The following is a 19,068-nucleotide window of genomic DNA, read 5'->3' on the forward strand; positions in this document are numbered from 1 at the left end:
ACAAATGATGGTAGTAATCATGGAAATCTTGCTAGTAACGTAGTAATTCTTAGTACGTACGTAGTGAGATGGGATGGATCATGGATGGCTGATGCTGGGGACTAGCGGGATGGAGGCTCTGTGCACGTGACACTACTTCTGGCTCCTGGCTTCTTTGCGTCACCGTAGCTCCAACCCAAGTCTTGGCAGCCAGAAAGTTCCGCCGCAGATGACTGAATCGCCCGCACATGGTGGACATCTTGAGTGGCATAACAGTCACCACGCTCGTCTTCGCCTCTGTGACTTTTTCCCACCAGCACCGGAGTTGCAACGCCCCTAGAGGAAACCACAGACTCAGCCTACAAAGAAGTCACCGTCTCTGTCAGCCGCCAACATGTCCGATCCAGATTCTTTGACCAACTGCCGCTTCTATGAAGGAAAATATCCGGAAGTGGACAGTTTCGTGATGGTGAATGTGAAGCAGGTGAGCGGTGTCCCAAGGCTAAGGCTCTTTCTCGGTGAGTGGTAATGTTGACGATGAACGCGGATAGATAGCGGAAATGGGGGCCTACGTCAAGCTACTCGAATACGACAATATCGACGGCATGATTCTCCTTTCAGAACTCTCGCGAAGACGTATCAGGTCAATACAGAAGCTCATCAGAATCGGCCGAAATGAGGTGGTGGTCGTGCTCAGAGTGGACAAGGAGAAAGGATATATCGATCTGTCGAAACGAAGAGTGTCTGCTGAAGATATTGTCCGATGTGAAGAAAGATACAACAAAAGCAAGTCGGTCCATTCGATCATGCGCCATGTAGCCGAGAAGACGAAGACTCCCATCCTGAAGTTGTATGAGGAGATTGGCTGGCCACTCAACCGAAAATACGGGCACGCCTATGATGCGTTCAAGCTGTCGATTACGAACCCAGAGGTGTGGAACGATGTCGTATTTCCGAACGATGTTGTCAAGGACGAGTTCCACTCATATATCGGCAAGAAATTGACGCCGCACCCGACAAAAGTACGTGCGGATGTGGAGGTGACATGCTTCAAGTACGACGGTATCGATGCCGTGAAAGACGCCTTGAGGACAGCAGAGGCCAGGAACAACCCTACCACCCAAGTTAGAGTGAAGCTGGTGTCTCCGCCACATTACGTCTTGACCAGTCAGTGTCTTGACAAGAATCAAGGTATTGATCTACTAGAACAGGCAATCAAGGATATCGAGGAGAGCATCGAAAAGGCTGGGGGCAGCTGTGTGGTCAAGATGGCTCCCAAAGCTGTGACCGAACACGACGACGCCGAGCTGCAGGCACTGATGGACAAACGGGCCAAGGAGAACGAGGAAGTGAGCGGTGATGAAGACGTGAGCGAGAGTGACGAGGCCCCCGAGGTCGCATAAGCGGTAGCGGTAGCGGTTTCGGTCTCAAACGCCTCACGAGTCCAAGTCATTCTTGTCGGGGGGACAGGAGACGAAAAGTCGTACACGCCTTTTGATGAAGCTACGCCTACGGCCGCCACATGTCAGCGAGGTTGAGGGCCCAATACTACCTTCGATGCAGCGCATTCCACCATTGCCATGTTCTTTCAAGTGCCACACTAGCATTTACTATAGATTATAGACGATGCTGCCCTTGACAAGGCGGGCCAAGGCCTTAGGGCCCAAGGGGGGGCGCCAGCAAGGTTGGTTGGCGGCGGAAGCAAGGTGCGGGGAGGGAAACTTGATTTTCCAGCTGAGGTCCAAGCTGCTCGCTGCTGTGACTAGGTACTACTACTCTACTATTCACTTCAGTACGGAGTACATTAATTAGGTAGTATTCAGCTGAGTCTCAGCAAGCCTTAGCCCTGCCTCTCTTCTCAAATGACATTCTTCCCGTCAATGCCTCACTGAGCCCTGCTGTTTCGCCTCAACCTTCAACCCTCAACCCTCAACGAGCTCCACGGACACGTCCCTTAGACATACCGCCCTTGTAACCCTCAGCACGCTGTCCGCACAGCCTACACCCTACACCCTACACCCTGCACCCTACGTCATAGGCAATGGTGAAATGGCATCAGCTGTTTGCACGCGCGACCGAGAGGGACTCTCCGCATCTTCGCGAGGAGATGCGACGATGTGAGCATACAGAAGAGCTGTGCATTGGCCGAGTGCATTCACATTAACCGCGACCCAGTGCTTCCGACTTCCAATCATGATTTCCCTCCATCTGCGTTCCCTGCCAAGGAAGTGACCAAAGTCGCCCTACGTCTCAAATACCAGATCGAAGAGGTGATCCCAATTGAGATCGCAGAAGACAAGGTCACCGCCGCCAACAGCCCGATCATTACCCCCAAAGTGGTCGCAACAGCCAAACAGGCAGGCGGCGAGGACTATGCCGCGTGTGTGGTCTATTGCCTGCTGGTCTGTAAGCGCTGGTTTGTCCGACAGGCCAATCTGGAGCTCTGGGATGCCGACTTACATCATGTACGGGCTGTGGCCTGTGAAATCCTCGCCAAGCGCATCATTGAGGGCGAAGAGGACCAGGAATTCCTGTTGCAAGACGTGCTTTTGAAGAGATACTCGGTGCTGCGCAAGGACGAGGTAACCCAGCCTGCCAATGCGATCGAGAGAGCCGTCGACCTACACTGCTTGACCGTCATCGGTTCTTCCGGATACCAGAAATGCATCAAGTATCTGTGGCGCGGCTGGATCCATCAAGACGACAAAGATCCGAGCAACTATGTCTTCTACGCGCAACGCGACAACACCAACTACTGGGCCCATCTCGACCCTGACCGGATGCGGGCGCCCATCTACCAGAACGTCGTCCAGATCTCGTTTTCCATCATCTATCTTGCGCTGTTCACGGGCGCTGTGAACACGATTAACGAGGATGGCGACCTCGACGTTGTCGAAGGCATCCTTTATCTGATGACGCTAGGCTTCATATGCGACGAGTTTGCCAAGTTCTGGAAGGTTGGATTGTGGTACTTTGGGTTCTGGAATGCATTCAACAACTTCCTGTACGCGTTGCTCACAGCATCATTCGTCATCCGCATGATGGCGCTGGCTCACTCGCCCGAGGCAAGTGACGAACGGCGGGCCGAGCTCAACAAGCTAGGCTATCATATCTTCTGCTTCTCCGCCCCGATGTTCTGGATGAGGCTGTTACTGTACCTCGACACGTTCCGCTTCTTTGGGGCCATGCTGGTAGTACTCAAAGTCATGATGCGCGAATCCATCATCTTCTTCGCTTTATTGGTCGTGGTCTGCGTGGGCTTCTTGCAGGCCTTTATCGGTCTCAACCAAGTGGAAGGGAACAGTTCGATCACGTCTTTTATCCTGACAGCCATGGCCAATTCGGTCATGCAGTCACCTGAATTCGACGGATTCGACGACTATGCCCACCCGTTCGGGCTGATCTTGTACTACATCTTTACCTTCGTCGTCATGGTCATTCTCCTCAACATCCTGATTGCGCTATACAACAGCGCATATGAGGACATCACAGACAATGCCATCGACGAGTACATGGCCATGTTTGCGCAAAAAACCCTACAATTCACCCGGGCTCCGGACGAGAATGTTTTCATCGCTCCCCTGAATCTCATCGAGCTCTTTTTTCTGATCATTCCGTTCGAGTGGTGGATGGACAGGTACCACTACGGAAGACTCAACGACTACGTCATGGCCGTCATCTACTCGCCCCTGCTCCTCGGCACGGCCGCCCTGGAAGCCAGAGAGGCACAGTCGGTCCGGAACAATCGTAAGCGAGGCGAAGAGGACGACGACACCGTCGAAGAGTGGGAAGAGTTGGAGGACGAACTGGACTTTGAAGCTGAAGGCTGGGAGAAGAAAGTCCGTACCACGAAACCCATCGTCGAGGTCGATACCGATGTTCAGGAGATTCGACAGCTCAAGGAACAGGTCAAAGAGCTTCACCATATGATTAGGGCTTTGAGCCCGGAAGTTGGGAGTGATGGGAAGTGATCATCTCTCATCTCAGACAGACGGTTGGATAGAAAGAATGCTTCAGGTCTCAAGTTCTGGAAGGCATCTCTGGTACCTATGGTACGAATACTAGCCCGTCACTCAAATTTGTTGGGCTACCACTCCGAGATCATCAGCCGGGCCGGGCGGTCCACTTCCACTGCAGAGAAAGCTACCTACCTATGTGGATGCATTGTTGATTGTCGGGATCCTGCCTGCCAAAATGCCAAAGGCCAAAAGCCAAAAGCCAAAAGCCAAAAGCCAAAAGCCAAAAGCCAAAATGCGAGCTGCACTTAGGTGGCACTGTTTGCGCAATCCTAGTGGGATAGAAGGGGGTCGAGTTATTGAGCTTATAGCGTCAGCATTGACATAGTTAACTATAGGTAGGGTACTCCGTACACATGATTGAATCTCCTGCTAGGAATGTTGGACTACCTTACACATGATTGAATCTCCTACTAGCTTGGGCACATTGGACTGCATCTGCATCTGCATGTGCATTCGCATTGCATCTGCGTTAATTGCACCACCCGCTCTGACTGTGTCGGAGACGGTCGTTACCCGCTCGTGACAATGGGAAAGGAAACACGGCGTCCTCGTCCTTGTCCTTGTCCTCGTCCTCATCCACGCCCGTTTCCGTACCGTGATGCCCTACCTGTCTGTCTGTCTGTCTCTAGGCGAGTCTTGATCTGCGCGAGGTAGCTTCCCAAGACAAATGATTTGCAGAGGTACAGTAGCTTCCCCTGACAAATAAATTGCAGAGGTATAGGTAGCTTCCCCAGACAAATAAGTGGCAGATTGCCATCTATTCAGTACTACTAGTTATTTATTTACCTTACTGCTTATACATAATTGCTCCGTACATACATGGCTCATTATCAACACTGACGTTCCCGCACGAGCATCGATTCTTCCGTCCTCCAAACAACAACAACGGGGATGTGTACAAGAGCGGTGGGTGAGTAGATGGACAATCTGATCACGTACGCGGCTGGGCCAGACCTACACGTGGATCTGGAGCCATGGAGCCATGGAGCCATGGGTAATGTCATTCCAGGAGCTTTGATCGATCCGGTATGTCCCAAACAAGGCTGATACTCGGATCCTCGATGATGCAGGAGCTGACGAGGTCCATTCCACTGTGACATCGATAGATATGTCTGCGGGTCACCTCCACACGGTGCCTGCCTGACTCGAACTCCACGCAGTCCAGCTTCCGGCTTAGACAACTGTGATATCCATAAGTTTGTGGCTGTCGGTGCTGGCCCAGCGCTGGCCATCCATGTATCCGTCGACAATGGCATGGCCGATGATGCGGTACATGGGCGGCGGCACGACGGAATCGCTGGGACGATGCCTCGTTGACGAGCTGGGGGTGGGCGTAGACAGTTTCTGGGCCGAGGCCATGCGGGGGTCTTTACTCAGGGGCCTCAGCACGACACACAAACTACATCCCTGGAAGAGAAAAATCTCGTCGTCCGGGAGGGCGCAAGGCTCGACCCAGCCAACCTCGCCCTCGAACGTGGACATGAGGCTCAGGTTCTGGGTGATGATGCGGGCCACAGACTCGGTGATGTGGCGATAGTGCCACACGGTCATGGTTTTGGCGTTCAGCTTGAAGAAGCCGGCGAGGAAGTTGTGGCTGACGCGGTCCCACGAGTAGAAGGCCCGGTCGCGCAGCGACTTGCCGTGGATAAACAGGTTGCGGTTCTTCTTCAGCCAATTCCACACAATGTCGGCCTTGGTGCCGCCAACCGCCGCGTACGCCAGGTAGCCGATGTTGTACAGCATCCCCAGCACAATCGGACTCTTGGTAAACTCGGCGTAGTGGCTGTCGTAGATGAGCAGCATGCGGCACAGCCCGTCGTAGGTCGAGTAGCCTCGCTTCACCTCGCTAGAAGGCCGCTGCGCGTGGTTCGGCAGGCTGGGCCGTGTCTTGGTGAGGCTCGTGTCTTGCTTGGTGAGTATGAACGGCTGAGCCGACGCCGTGCTCTGATGGCCCGTCGCACCCAGTCCGCTGATCTTGCCAATCCTCAGGCCCCGGAGTCCGAGTTCACTGTCTCGGAACTCGACATTCACTCGCCGTTCTCCGTTGCGCCCGCCTGTCGTCTCCCACATGATGCCCTCTTTTCCGAGTCGGTGGCACTTGTCTTCTCCGGAGAGATACTTGACGAAGCTGTTGTCGTCGACCGCCAAGGGCGTGTTGGCGATCCTCAGGTAATCTGGACACCAGGACGGTAATGGTGAGTCTTCTGGATTGCGGCTCCCCGCCAGGATAATGTCCAGGTTCTGTCGAGATTCGATGAACGAGCGAGTCATCCTCATACATACTTCCGTCTCGGGTATTTTGTAGTCTGGCTCTGCCACGAAATCTGGCCCGTCAGTGGTCAAGCTGAGGAGCCCAAACACTTTGTCGTGCGGGATGGTGGAAAGCGATCTTTGCGTGTTGGCTAGAATCTGGAGCAGTTGGAGGGGTTTGTTGTTGATTCGACGCGCACGAATCTCCAGAATCTGCCTGACCAACTGCAAATCCCGGTTAAACTCGGGCCATTCGGTCTGATGAGGCGGCTGTTTATCCACGTGTGCCAGAAGATGTGAGAGCTTTTCCAATGGAACCCTCTGGCCGCAAGCCAGCAGTGATACTTTTCGAGCAGCGGCGATTTCTTGGATGATCCACACGCGGCGCCAGTACGGGCGTCGCACAAGAGCTTTCAAATCGTCGAAGGAAGCTTTGCCGTAAGCAGGAAACTCTACTTGTTCCTGCCCGTCCATCGATATCGAGTTGAGGAAGCCCATCATTTGGGAGCAATGCTCGTCATCGTCCTCGGTGCCGAGGCAGGCGACAACCTCTTTCGCTCTTCCGTAGATGGCTTTCATGCGGAGGACCTGAGCACTCCGCTCGGCTAGATCACTCTGATTGATACCCAAGGCATCCACCCAGAAGGGCATGTTGCAGTGGTGGCACACCTCAAGCAAGGTGTCGTACAGCCTTCTGGTGACGAATGCTTTGTGTCCATTGATATAGATACACTTCCTCTCTCGTGTATGCTTCCCCCAGTAGTAGCTCACCGCAATATATTGGCCTTCAAGGTCGGAGAGCGGGCGATCGATCAAAGTGAAATGCAGTTCCTCCGTCCCGGCAGAGACATCCGGAACAACTTGAAGGATTCGGATCTTGTCATCTGTCAAGTGGTTGTAGACAATCCCTGTGGACCACTCGGAGAAGGCTTCGCGTTGCTCGAGGTCAACCGATTCTGTATCCTCCGAGCTTTGCACTGATGGTGGCGGCGGTACGATGGTGGCTGCATCAATGCCGGTCTGCTCTGAGAGATTACGTCTCTCTCTAACCGCCTGACTCCCAGCCTGAACGAAGACTAAGATGTCGATGAGATGAGGCCGAAGGTCTCCATAACCGCCCCACGAGCGATACACGGGTAGCATGGAACAGCCCAGCAGAGCCCAAAAGTATGGAGAAATGGAAGGAGACATTTCTGGTAACACGTGGAGAGAATTTTGACCACTGGAAATACTCAAGGCTGCCGCCACTGCACAGACTATAACCGCATAAATGCTTAAATCAGCAGGCCACCGGTGTAGGTAATATATCAGGTTCGCTGCGAGAAACACACTTAAGCCCCAGTTCGCAAGGTCGGTAGAGGCGGGAGAGGCGGCAACTGCGGCAATTGACGCGGAATTCTGTGAACGGAGGAAGACTGATTGTTGAACACCTAGACTCAGATGCCCTGACACAAGAACAAGTCCCAAGGCAACCAGTATACCTATAGTTTGCCGCTTCAAAGGCCGCCGAAAGGTGTAACCATAGATAACCAGAAGAAGAACGCGGGTCAGACATATCCGATAGCTGAAAGAGTAAATCTCATTGGTGGTGTATTTAGACATATCATTTGCCATTCGAAGGCGGTGTGTCTTGCAGAGCTGGCCAGTGAGCCTTGATCGATCGTTCCGGGTGGTCGGTTGGTGCTTCCAGACAAGCCTGAGCCGATGATAGCGACCATTCGAGCAAGGGTCACAAGAAGGGCTCTCCCAGCCTTGGGAAACTCGGTCACAAAACAGCAACGATTCTCTCAACCCCTGCTGGGAGATGATCGCAATATAGCAGTGTTATTTCCACCGGGGAAGAAACATTCTAAGCTCAAACTCGACTTCAAGGTAAGGGGGCTGGCCTTTTCATATCGCTCACTGCAGGGCAGGGGTAGTCCAAGTCTGAAGAGTGCCGCGTACAGTTCAGTACAAGCTAAATTGCGGCTGAAAAGAGTGGCCAGGCATCATTGGATGCGCTTGTGCAACGCTGCATGCCATTTCAACGCCAGGATGCAGGATGCGGTCAGCAACAACAGGCCTGTGGTGTCTGCTCCTACCCATGTAGATGAGGACGTAGTATCGAGGAGCAAGACTAGCCGCCTACCTGCATTCAGGCCACCCCTCCTTGGCCCGTTCGCCCGGAGGGAGTCGACGGGACCCGTGATGTTGCGCAAGACAACCCCTGGACGCTGCTAATCAGGCTGAGAAAAACAAGGGCCATTGAAGCCGAATCCTGGCGCTGGGGAGCAGGCCAGAGGCGATCGAGAATAATCGACAGTGTCCATAGCAGTCAAGGGTCTACATGAACTCATGAGCTGCAATCGGTAGCACTTGGTCAGCGAGCGGTTGCTACGAGAGAGATTCAACATTGAAGAAAACTGCAGTGGTAGAGGCTGAAGTTGGCTTGGCGAGTCATGTGCTGCGGCGCCTCGTGGTCGGACGCCTACCGCCCATGACTCGTGGGCTGATCGGGTCTCTGCCCTCGATATCTGTGTATCCGTACTCCATAAGTCGTCGAGAGGAAATTAATCTATCTCGAGTGGACGAAACAATCGCAGTCTTCATGTTGTATTCTTGCATTCACGAGCCGAATCAAAGGCGCAACCTCCATTAAATCGGAGACCACCGAGTCAATACAACTCTCCTGCGCAGTCCCTCACCTCCTCTGCCAGTGTGTCATGCAATAGTATTTCTGCACCATGATCTCTACTACGAGCATTCCACAACGAGAGGCGCAACCCTTCCTCCCCTATCCTTTCACAGAAACCCAACCTCCCCCCCACCTCGTCACGCAGGGCGCCGAAGCGCTCCTTTATCGCACGCATTTCCTCACACCCTCCACCGCTGCCGCATTGAAGGCACGTCCAAGTAAACCCTACCGACACCCAACCCTCGATGCCCGACTCACGAAACAGCGCGTCCTTGCCGAGGCAAGAGTGCTAGTCAAACTCTCTGCTTTGGCAAGCGACCCAGACAATGAAGTCAAAGTCCCTGCTGTGTTCAATCTGGAGTGGGATGCCGCAAGGAAGATCAATGGCTTGACTGAAGATCAGCGAGGTGCACGGAGGACTACGGCCGCAGGGGCATGGCTCCTTATGGAATGGATCGAAGGGAAAAGTGTCAAAGACTTGTTGCGCGAGTGGGATTCGTGGTTCATGGCAACAGGCTCGACTGCGTCGCCGGAGGAGGTCCAAGCCCAGGTAGAGGCAGTGAAGAGGTTGCTCCGCAGGATTGGGAGAGCCGTGGGCGCATTGCACAGTAAAGGCGGAGTGGTCCATGGTGATCTGACGACCAGTAACATCATGGTCCGGCCCGCTACCAATTCCTCGACATCAAACGGGTCGGCCGCTCCGACGATTGACGAAAATGCGCAGGCAGATGACATGCCGGCAAGGCCACCGAACTTTGAGGGTGAGATTGTGCTGATCGATTTTGGCCTCGCCACGCAGTCGGTCCAAGACGAAGACCGTGCAGTGGATTTGTATGTCCTTGAGCGGGCTTTTGGGTCAACCCACCCAAGGCAAGAAGGTCAATTCGATGCCGAAGTGCTACAAAGCCAAGAGGGCTACAGAGGCAGTTATAAGGGCGCCAACGTCGTGCTCAAAAGACTCGAAGAAGTCAGGTTGAGAGGCAGGAAAAAGAGTATGATCGGGTGAAAAAGAGCCCAAGCTTAACCAGCCAGCGCCGTGCTCAAAACCAGACCTTTCTGTGATGCCACAGTGCTTATGCTGACTGAGCCGGCTTCTCCTCAATGCAACTGCCTAACTGCCCTACGGCAAAGTATCCTTTGTTCTCAATGACACCGCGGTTCTTTACCACGGCTGTATATTTGACCACCCACTGAAGTTCAATATCGCCCTTCAAACCAAGGTCTTCGGGACCGGCGTCTGGACGTGCGGCAATGATATTTGCACTGTCCTTCCCAGGACCCAGGAGTTCCCTCGTTGTTCCCGGGGGAAGAATATCCGTACAGTCGGCATGAGTCAGCAACTCGATATTGTTTTCTTTGGCATACACGATGAGGGACTTGGGCACTACACAGCAATCCTTGACATTGATCTGGTCCACCGTCGGCCGCACTTTGACCTTGGGTAAAAATTTGCTGAGGCGTTCTGAACTGAACTCTGACACTCCGAGTTGCGAGATCACGCCCTGTTCGTGCAGCGATTCCAAAACCAGCCATGTCCTCACCTGCGCATCCAATCCCTGAGTCTCGTCGCTCCTCGCGCTCTCGTCCTCGTCCGCAGAACCCTCATCCTCGTCATCCGCGTCAAGGCTTACACCGGGATAACTCACAATCAGCAAGTCAATGCTCTCAATGCCCAATTCTTTCAGCACCAAATCTATGGCTTCTCGGGTATGCTTGCACCGCCGCTCGGTTGGTATGGAGGGCAAAAAGAACAGCTTCGCCGTGACATCGTAGGAATCGCGAGGTTCGGTCAGTGGCGTCGGCCGCCACGAGGGTACATAAAGTGTATCATTATCCTGGTGTGTCCAATGCCGGTAATCGGAAATTTCTTGGTTTGCGCCACTCAGAGAATGATGATGTTGGTAGGCGGCGAAGTTTGCTCGCAATGCATTGATGAGCTCGATGTTCGACTTGGAGAACAGTGGCCGACGCACAATCGCTTGACTTGAGCACATTATGTTCCTGCGCGACCAGACTCAGGTCAGATCCAAGATAGAGAAGGGAGAAAGGAAATACGCACGAGGTGGAGAGTACTATTTTCATCTTGAAAGCCCCTCTCACAGGAGGACTGTTGTAGCGCGCCTCGATTCCAACAGTGTGAGATATACACAGGTAATCGGCTGGTCGTTGATTTGATCCAGGAAGCGTGTTCTTTGATTGAGGTCTCACGACAGAGGGGAATATTAGGCCATTTTCGCAGCGGGGTTGACGAGTTTGCCATCGGGTTGAACTGTCCATCAGGCTAGATGTGATTTGGTGCTTGGGTTTTCACCAAACCACCTCGGGATAGGCCGCTGAAGCCCGACAACTAAACCAAGTTTGGTATTATTAACTCCTTGTCACGGTCAACAAAAGCACGGTAATTATGCCCACTTGGCTCGCGGTTCCCGGTCCACTGGCTTAATTTCCTGCATCTTCTATTTTGTGGTTTGTGGCATTGTGTCTTCTTGCATCTTCTCGACACACCTGCGAACTATGACGGCAAGATGGCCATCAAGTGAGGCATTATGTTCTATGTTTTGCAAACAGGATACTGACCGCCAGTAGCTATCTCATCTTGCTGTCACGGCAGGGCAAAGTGGTACGATCATTCTGTCACGGTTGCCCACCGCTGTTCCTTTAGCTGACCTCAATCTGCAAATAGAGGCTTGCGAAGTGGTTCACCACGCTCTCGCCCAGAGAGAAGGCCAAAATCATTAAGGATGTCTCTCAACTTGTTCTCTCTCGACGGACTCGAATGTGCAATTTTCTTGAATACAAGGGTGCGTGCGGAAGTCCACACTTTGTGCTCATGTCCATTTGCTCTCCATCTCTGACCATTCACTGTCTCCATTTTCTCTCAACCACCTCAGGCTGACCGCTCCTTACTATCAGACAGCAAAGTTGTGTATCGTCGCTATGCGTCCCTCTTTTTCATCGCCGGCTGTGCCTCCACAGACAATGAATTGATCACCCTTGAGATCGTTCACCGATACGTTGAACAAATGGACAAGTACTATGGAAATGTGTGCGAGTTGGACATCATTTTCAACTTCCAAAAGGCATACTTTATTTTGGATGAATTGCTTTTGGCCGGCGAGATGCAAGAAAGCAGTAAGAAAAACGTGCTGAGATGCATAAGCCAGCAGGACAGCCTCGAAGATATGGAGGTAGGTCGTTCCCACACTCCCTCACGTTCGCGTGACACACATCGATGAGCATCTCGCTGCTGCCAGTCAGCGGTATTGTTTGAGGTCATCCCTGCTGTAAGCCCATATCCTAGTGCACCATTATGCGGCAATCTACTACCCTTCAGTCTTGCTGGTGACAGTCAAAACTAATCGCGGGCATTACTTGCATTCAGGTTGAAGAAGACGTCACCAAAATCATGTAGAACATGATGCTGAAAACTGTGGAGGCCTCTGTTGCCACCTCTGTGAACACGGATGCATAAGGGCGCATGGAGGACTGCGTCGACTCGGTCCTCCTGGCACATGTTACAAACATTGCATTGTGATGAGTACACGCAAATTGACACATGCTTTCTTCTGCAGACCACCGAAGCAGCACTGGAAGCGACCGGTTTGCTCTGAATCGATGAGCCCCTTTCGAATTCAGTGGAATTACCGTTGGTGGTGATAAGGGGTAGGCGCTAAGGAGGAGAAATACATGGACCTTGCAAACAAGGTCTCACTTCTGTTGCCAGGCGCTGCAGAAGCATCATGTACAGTGTTACGAAGCGATGATATAATTCCAAGCACGTTATGACGAACCCATCTTCTCTGCCGGCTAACGTGAACAGCTCTTCCTCGGGATCCTGTCATAGCGTCTCCTTTTCCAACGCTCTGAACTCATCTTCTCGGCTCCAGCTGACTTGCTCAAGGCATCGACCACGATGTTGATGAGGATGAATCCATTGTCGTCGCTCGCTCGAGCGCATGTGCCAGGAGTGCTTAGCTGATTGGCTGTCTCGGACTGCTCACGTGACATTTCGAACTGTTGGCCTGTGCCGCGCAAATCGCAACTTGGAACCTCGACTGGCTTTCTCCGCCCGCAGTCCAACCTCATCTCTCTTCGTCGCATCAACAACATCCATCTACCATGGGATTCTATCATCAATCTGTGACCTGCTAGACGTCCAACGTCTGGCTACTTCAATCGCTCGAGAGCTGTCTCTGCAGCCAGCTTGGATATCTCCGCGTTTGCGATTACCTAGCCCGTCCAGGCCAATCGACTCATCCACCTCATCACAATCGCCTCCGCCAACAGTGCAACCCTTACCTTGCACAGGGCGTTGGCTCCGAGTTGCCGATTCCATCATATCAGCAGGTGTACTCCTTGCGACTGTTTATCTGTTATTCTCGGGGGTGCAGTGCCATGCCGCAAGATTGATCGCGCTGCATCCTAATCAGCCAGAATGAAGGTGAGTCTGCCCGTCCTTCCACATCAGATTTCATCAGGCTGACACGTTTTCTAGTTTGTCCCGAATCGCGATCTTGACATTGTCACTTCCTCCCTCAATTTCACGACTCCTGATCTCCATGTCATCGGCGGATGCGACTTGTACACAACCAAGGCAGCAGGTGGCGATAAGAAGCTGTACAAGAACATTGAAAATGGGCTCGAAGAACAATATAAGTCGAATCTCCAATTCTCTCATTCGCTGTCTCCACCGCAAGCGCATATGATGGCCTCGAGCCTGAACCTGAGCCGGAGCAGTCCTTTTGGAAATCTGGGAATCACCAGTTCAAGGAGAACCTATGCATATCTGATTGCGACGCTCAATGCAAGCCATCCCGATTACGACTTCTCCCACATGCTTCGACCGACAGACTTCAAGCGAGAAAAGAGCCTGCGTCATGTGATGAATACGCTAGATACCACCCTGTACAACCTGCGACCTCGGCCGCTGAATTCCTTCGTCAACGTCCCCGGTTTGGCGCCAGAGTCTGCCTGTCCTCCGTCAAGTCAGACCCACTGGGGTCCAGGCATGTGGAGACTGATTGATCAACAAATGAGCTTGCGCGATTGCAGCATATATCGATATGCCCCCGAAGACTTTGACCCGTTTGAGGATGATGATGAAGGGTCGTTATGGTCGATTAATTACTTTTTCTTCAACAAGGCCAGGAAGCGAGTATGTTACCTCTATCTCAGAGGCATCAGCGTCTTGGCCATGTCGACGATGGATGGCCTTCGTACACCCGTCAAGGGAAAGAGATTTGCCGATGATGAGTCGGATGGATGGATGACCCCAGATCTAGGCGCTCACAAAAGAGCGAAATACTGGCTGGGTGATCGTACCGGTATTGACATCCAGTCTGGAGATACAGAACTGCCGTCGATTGAACGGGAGGGCCGAGGATCAGCCCTCGAAGACGGAATGGAAGACGACCATTTCCCACCACCCGCACGACCGGTGGTGGACGAACATGATAATTACGTGCTCAGCGACGAAGAGGTGAGAAGTGCCAGAAGCAACAGTAAGAGCACGGTGCGTGCAATGAGTGAAGAGGTTGTGGGAGCCATGGAAGTTTGAATCTTGTTTTTACTTATCTTCTTTCAGTACTTCGGATCGAGCGACGGAGGGTCTGAGGGGGAGGTTCTGTTTCTTGTACTAATAACGATACCCAGAATGTTTACGGCGTTCCGACAGGCCGGTGGGAGCGGCTTGAGGAATCTGCCTGGATACGATCACTTGGAATCAGCACGCGTTGGTCGACCCAGCTGGATCCGAATTCAAGGCGATGTCTTGGAACCAGCTTTGGTGGATCGATGAGTACCAGCTTTGTAGCGGCGAATCAGGCACGGCGAAATTGTTTTCCATCGAGTTGAGGCTTTGTTTGATCAGTCAGCCTAGCTAGGCACTTGGAAAATGTATACGTCCATCTACTTTAGTGCTCGTGTTTTTGGCCCGAGCTGTCATCCTTGCACAATAGAGTGTTATATGAGCTGAAGAGGCCAGTTACTATAAAAATTGCTTCAACCTCGGAGGAGAAGTTCATACACTTGGTGAAATTGAAAGCTCCGTGCCCTTGAACGAAAGGCTTTGCTCAGACGTGCCCTGGACGTACTTGTGTCGTGGTGCTGCTGGTCCTGGAGAAGTCTCCCCGCCACTGTGTTGTTGGCTTTTGCGATTGGTCGCCTCAGTCGCGTACAAACCACGTCTCCTTCCCGATCGACGTATACACCTATTACCACAATCCTCCAACTGGCCAACCCTCGATCGTCTGCAACCTCCACACTCCGGGTACGTGACTGCCTGGATAACCGCCACTATGGGGGAGAAAGAAGACAAGGAGAAGGCCGACAAATTGGCCGCCGCAAAGAAGAGAGTGAGTTAGCACTCTGGCCCAACGACTTGTCACGCTAACCGCACGACCTAGGTTGCCCAACTCCAGAAGAAGAAGAAGGCGGCCGCCAATACCGGAGACAAGTCAGGCAAAGCAAAATCCGCGCCCGAAGACCCTCCCAGAAATGACCACGATGCTGGCGAAGCTGCACCTGCGACCGAGGAGAAAGTCGGTCAAGAGGAAGTCGAAGAACCGGTGGAGCGTGTACCGGAAGAACCGAAACCCGCACAGGATACGGCCGTCAAAGGAGAGAATGCTGGGGAAGATGCTCCCAGTGAGGCGATCCAGCCCGCCGATGCACCGGACCAGGACGCGGTTGAATCCCCAGCTACGATTTCACCTCCCTCTACCGACCAGGATGCATCGTCGTCAACAAAGACGCCACGACACTCCGGACGCCAACCCAGTGTCAGCCTCCAGAGCAAGATCCGAAGCACGAGTTTCAGAGACAGCGGGCCTTTGAACCCCGCAGCTGCATCAGCATCGTTGTCGAGGAGCGAAGAGCTGGAAAAGGAGAACAAACGCCTGGCAAAAGAGGCAGAAGATCACGAAAAGAGATGGAGGAGAGTGGAGGAAGAGCTGGAAGAGCTACGAGAACAGAACGCTGACATGTCAGCATCTGCCGGCGCGAACACAGACGAAGAGTTGAAGAGGCTACGAGCCGAGATTGAAACTCTGCGGCGCAGGAACAGTGTTACGCGAAAGGAAGGCGTCCATGGCGGAGCAGAAGACGTCGACTCTCTGAGGGCAGAGCTGGAAAACAAAGACTCCACGATCGCCGACATGCAACTGGAAATATCGAGACTACGGAGCCAACTATCCAGCCAGACGCAGGGCTGTGAAACTCACGGAGAACAGATTACCGCTTTGCAAGCCTCGCTTTCTACTGCGGAAGGCAAGTTGAGGAATACAGAGGTCGAGCTTTCTGACGTGAAGAAAGCACTGTCCAAAGCGAGCGAAAAGGCTGTCATTGACGGGACAGAACGAACAAGTAAAGAGACAAAAATTCGAGCCCTAGAGCGTGAACTTCAAGACGCTATCTCCCAGCGAGAAGAAGTGGTGAAGAAGGCGGACCAACTGGAGAAGAAAATTGAGGCCATGAACAAGCTGCACAGGGAGGCAGAATCGAGAAACGCGGCCAAACTCGGGTCTGCAGAAGCTCAGGCCAGGGAAATTCCAGGCCTCCGTGCCAAAGTAGAAAGACTCGAGAGCGAAGCTGCGCGGCTCAGAGAGAAACGCAAAAGAACAGTTAGCGGCGACGGAGGCGGGGACGGTCTCGATGAGTTGGAGGACGAAGAACGACAAAAGCTAGAACGAAGAATTCGGGACTTAGAAGGACAAGTGTTCGACCTGCAACGAGGCATCTGGAGAGACCGGAGAATTCAAATGCAGCCTCACGGCGAGGAAGGATCCCGGACTTCCTTGGATCCCGCCGAGGACTTTGACGAGGTCGATCTGTCGGGTTCAGGTCAGGGCAGCCGGAGAAGGAGTTTTGCCAACACCCTGCAGCAGAGTCAGACTCGACATTCCGGGTTCGCACAGGTTCTGAATTCTGGCCTTGCCGCCTTCCGTGCCGGCACCACATCCCCTAATTCTCAAACGAGGCATCAGACTCGACCTCGAAACGACTCCTTGCTCCAGGATTTTGGTGACGAGGATGCGTTCGACGAGAACGCATTCGCACAGGCTCAAAGAGAGGAGGAGGCCCGGAAGATGGTTGAGCATGTGAGAGAAGTCAAGAGAGGGCTGAAGCAATGGGTCGGCTGGAGATTAGATCTAGTAGATGCCAGAAGAACGGGAGCTGGCGTGGGCTTTGGCGAGATATTTGAGGTATAGAACTGGAGGGCAATACCATGATGAGTTACGAGTTCGTTGTATAGGCTGATGACACCGAGTAAGGGGCAAACGAACAAGGGCTCACATTCCAGACATTCCACGTCAATTCCATTGTTTGCTATTCACGTCTCACGTCTCACGTCTCACGTCTCATATTTCACTTGCTCTCCTTTGCAATCTGATGCAGAGTCTTCTCATACTCTCCCACGTCCTTGGCTCCAACGAGGGTGAAATCGCGTTTCTTCCCTTCAAAGAGAATAGTAGGGACGCTGTCCACTCCATTGGCGGCCTGGTCACGGATGAGGCCTTGACATCGATTAATCCTACATTTTTGTCTTCAATGACGGGCCTCGCCTCATCTTCCGGGATGCCAGCATCTCTGGTTGCCCTGAGCAATGTTGCGTCCTTGGAGGGATGCTGCTCCTGCTCAAAATACTGCGAGTACAGTGCTTTGCCGGGTGTGAGCCCGCGTCTGAACTGGAGAAAGGGATCTTCTCACAGTTGATGATCTTGTCCGCGGTTTCCAGTCCCATTGCTCCCTGAAAATGTTGTATGACCCGGTGCGCATCGAGCGTGTTGGCAACCGTGCCTCCGAACTTGAAGTCGATGCCTGCGGTCTTACCGTACGCCGTCATCAATGTGATGTACATCTTCATCTTCTCCTCCGAGTCTCCATAAGTCGACTTCTTATACCACTCATACTTGTCTAGCCCTTCGTTGGAAGTCTCGGGGAAGAGTTGGTATGGGAAGTACTTGACCACAAAGGTGGTACTTTTGGAGTCCTCGCTGTGACGGAATCGACGAAGGGCTGTCGGGTGTCAGGTGGACAGAGCAAGGCAAAGGACGGACGGAGCACGGAGGACTGATTGCAGATTGCCATCATCGGGCGGACAGACCTTCATCTAGTCTGCAGACGCACGTCGCTGCATGTCAGTACAACCCCACGACTTCGCCCGCTGATTGCGGTGGAGGGAAGCAAACAAACCTCTTCTTCGCCAGAAACGTCCTGTAAGACAAGGATCAGCCCAATTGCCAACAATACGGCGCCCGACTCCAGGTTCAAGGCCTAACGATTGTCTTACCAAGGACAAATGGTATCCAAGGTGAAGGAGATTTGCGACTCGTACGTCATGTTGTTTACTAGCCAGGCGGCCCCAAATCAAGACTGTGCGAGGTTCCGGGTCGCTTGCGCAACACTGGGTGGTCCAGATTCCAAGGCAAGAGACCAGGCGAAGATACAGGTCGACGTCAGCTTCGACCACGTTGGCGGACAGCGTGAGTGATCTTGGAAATGGGACTTGACAGGCACCTGCGCCTGCACCTGAACCTGCACACCTGGTCCTGTCGGCTCGCAGCCTCCTCACTTGGACACCCCCGCTGTCAGCCAGGCCCAGCCGAAAACACCATGATCCATCCAGTGGCAGGCCTCCGCGGTTTGAGTGATGCGGAGACGACAGCGAAGGCTCAGCCAACAAGGAGAGCCTGTCACGGACTGACTCGCAGGCAGAGGGGCAGTACAGAAACTGAGGTCCGAGTCCTTCAATCTATCGATGGCAGCAAACCAGCCTCAAAGACTTCCAGCACAATCCGAAGGGCTGGAAAGGTTCTATTGGCCATACTACTACCGAACAAATCGATACATCCTCTGTACGGACAACCTAGTACCTACAGCCTCCAGTATAGTGGGAAGGTCAGCCTCCTGAGGTCTGAGCGGAGAGACAAGCCACCAAGCCACCCGGGTGACGGGCGTCTGGCGCCTCATCGAGCCCCGTGCCCAGCTCGGAAGGCGTTCGCCTCCCCTATATCGCGCCGCCAACCGACCCCAACCATCTTTCAAACTGTCCTTGGCGAGGTTGGCGCTGTTTCACCGTGAAGCCAGCCTCCCCATTCGCCCGTACTCGACCACATCCCCCTGGCCAGTGCTGATCAACCAACTTTT

General features: G+C 53.2%; 9 protein-coding genes across 9 annotated transcripts; 6 read left to right on the plus strand and 3 right to left on the minus strand.

The window, feature by feature from the left end:
• Positions 1 to 373: 373 nt before the first annotated feature.
• On the plus strand, positions 374 to 1,382 carry A1O3_06382 (translation initiation factor 2 subunit 1; the record flags this gene model as incomplete). The annotated part of the gene is made up of 2 exons (XM_007736502.1): positions 374 to 463; positions 531 to 1,382. 2 exons carry the CDS (start codon positions 374 to 376, stop codon positions 1,380 to 1,382), a joined length of 942 nt encoding a protein of 313 aa, XP_007734692.1.
• A 638-nt stretch (positions 1,383 to 2,020) lies between these two features.
• On the plus strand, positions 2,021 to 3,950 carry A1O3_06383 (uncharacterized protein; the record flags this gene model as incomplete). The annotated part of the gene is made up of 2 exons (XM_007736503.1): positions 2,021 to 2,096; positions 2,155 to 3,950. 2 exons carry the CDS (start codon positions 2,021 to 2,023, stop codon positions 3,948 to 3,950), a joined length of 1,872 nt encoding a protein of 623 aa, XP_007734693.1.
• Positions 3,951 to 5,171: 1,221 nt separating this feature from the next.
• Positions 5,172 to 7,439, minus strand: A1O3_06384 (uncharacterized protein; the record flags this gene model as incomplete). The annotated part of the gene is made up of 1 exon (XM_007736504.1): positions 5,172 to 7,439. The coding sequence occupies one exon, from the start codon at positions 7,437 to 7,439 to the stop codon at positions 5,172 to 5,174; it is 2,268 nt and encodes a 755-aa protein (XP_007734694.1).
• A 1,532-nt stretch (positions 7,440 to 8,971) lies between these two features.
• Positions 8,972 to 9,928, plus strand: A1O3_06385 (BUD32 protein kinase; the record flags this gene model as incomplete). Its single annotated transcript, XM_007736505.1, has 1 exon — positions 8,972 to 9,928. One exon carries the CDS (start codon positions 8,972 to 8,974, stop codon positions 9,926 to 9,928), a length of 957 nt encoding a protein of 318 aa, XP_007734695.1.
• Positions 9,929 to 9,995: 67 nt separating this feature from the next.
• On the minus strand, positions 9,996 to 10,916 carry A1O3_06386 (glutamate-cysteine ligase regulatory subunit; the record flags this gene model as incomplete). The annotated part of the gene is made up of 1 exon (XM_007736506.1): positions 9,996 to 10,916. The coding sequence occupies one exon, from the start codon at positions 10,914 to 10,916 to the stop codon at positions 9,996 to 9,998; it is 921 nt and encodes a 306-aa protein (XP_007734696.1).
• A 531-nt stretch (positions 10,917 to 11,447) lies between these two features.
• A1O3_06387 (uncharacterized protein) lies at positions 11,448 to 12,334 on the plus strand (the record flags this gene model as incomplete). The annotated part of the gene is made up of 5 exons (XM_007736507.1): positions 11,448 to 11,458; positions 11,509 to 11,542; positions 11,606 to 11,723; positions 11,836 to 12,110; positions 12,272 to 12,334. The coding sequence occupies 5 exons, from the start codon at positions 11,448 to 11,450 to the stop codon at positions 12,332 to 12,334; spliced, it is 501 nt and encodes a 166-aa protein (XP_007734697.1).
• A 1,023-nt stretch (positions 12,335 to 13,357) lies between these two features.
• A1O3_06388 (uncharacterized protein) lies at positions 13,358 to 14,479 on the plus strand (the record flags this gene model as incomplete). The annotated part of the gene is made up of 2 exons (XM_007736508.1): positions 13,358 to 13,363; positions 13,418 to 14,479. The coding sequence occupies 2 exons, from the start codon at positions 13,358 to 13,360 to the stop codon at positions 14,477 to 14,479; spliced, it is 1,068 nt and encodes a 355-aa protein (XP_007734698.1).
• A 739-nt stretch (positions 14,480 to 15,218) lies between these two features.
• Positions 15,219 to 17,129, plus strand: A1O3_06389 (uncharacterized protein; the record flags this gene model as incomplete). Its single annotated transcript, XM_007736509.1, has 2 exons — positions 15,219 to 15,275; positions 15,327 to 17,129. 2 exons carry the CDS (start codon positions 15,219 to 15,221, stop codon positions 17,127 to 17,129), a joined length of 1,860 nt encoding a protein of 619 aa, XP_007734699.1.
• Positions 17,130 to 17,286: 157 nt separating this feature from the next.
• A1O3_06390 (uncharacterized protein) lies at positions 17,287 to 18,261 on the minus strand (the record flags this gene model as incomplete). The annotated part of the gene is made up of 5 exons (XM_007736510.1): positions 17,287 to 17,578; positions 17,629 to 17,937; positions 18,026 to 18,036; positions 18,115 to 18,135; positions 18,212 to 18,261. Coding segments are annotated over 5 exons (681 nt in total), but the record flags the coding sequence as incomplete, so codon positions are not given.
• Positions 18,262 to 19,068: the final 807 nt, after the last annotated feature.

The sequence above is a fragment of the Capronia epimyces genome (assembly GCF_000585565.1).
Source record: "Capronia epimyces CBS 606.96 chromosome Unknown aczIQ-supercont1.5, whole genome shotgun sequence".
Taxonomy (NCBI): domain Eukaryota; kingdom Fungi; phylum Ascomycota; class Eurotiomycetes; order Chaetothyriales; family Herpotrichiellaceae; genus Capronia; species Capronia epimyces.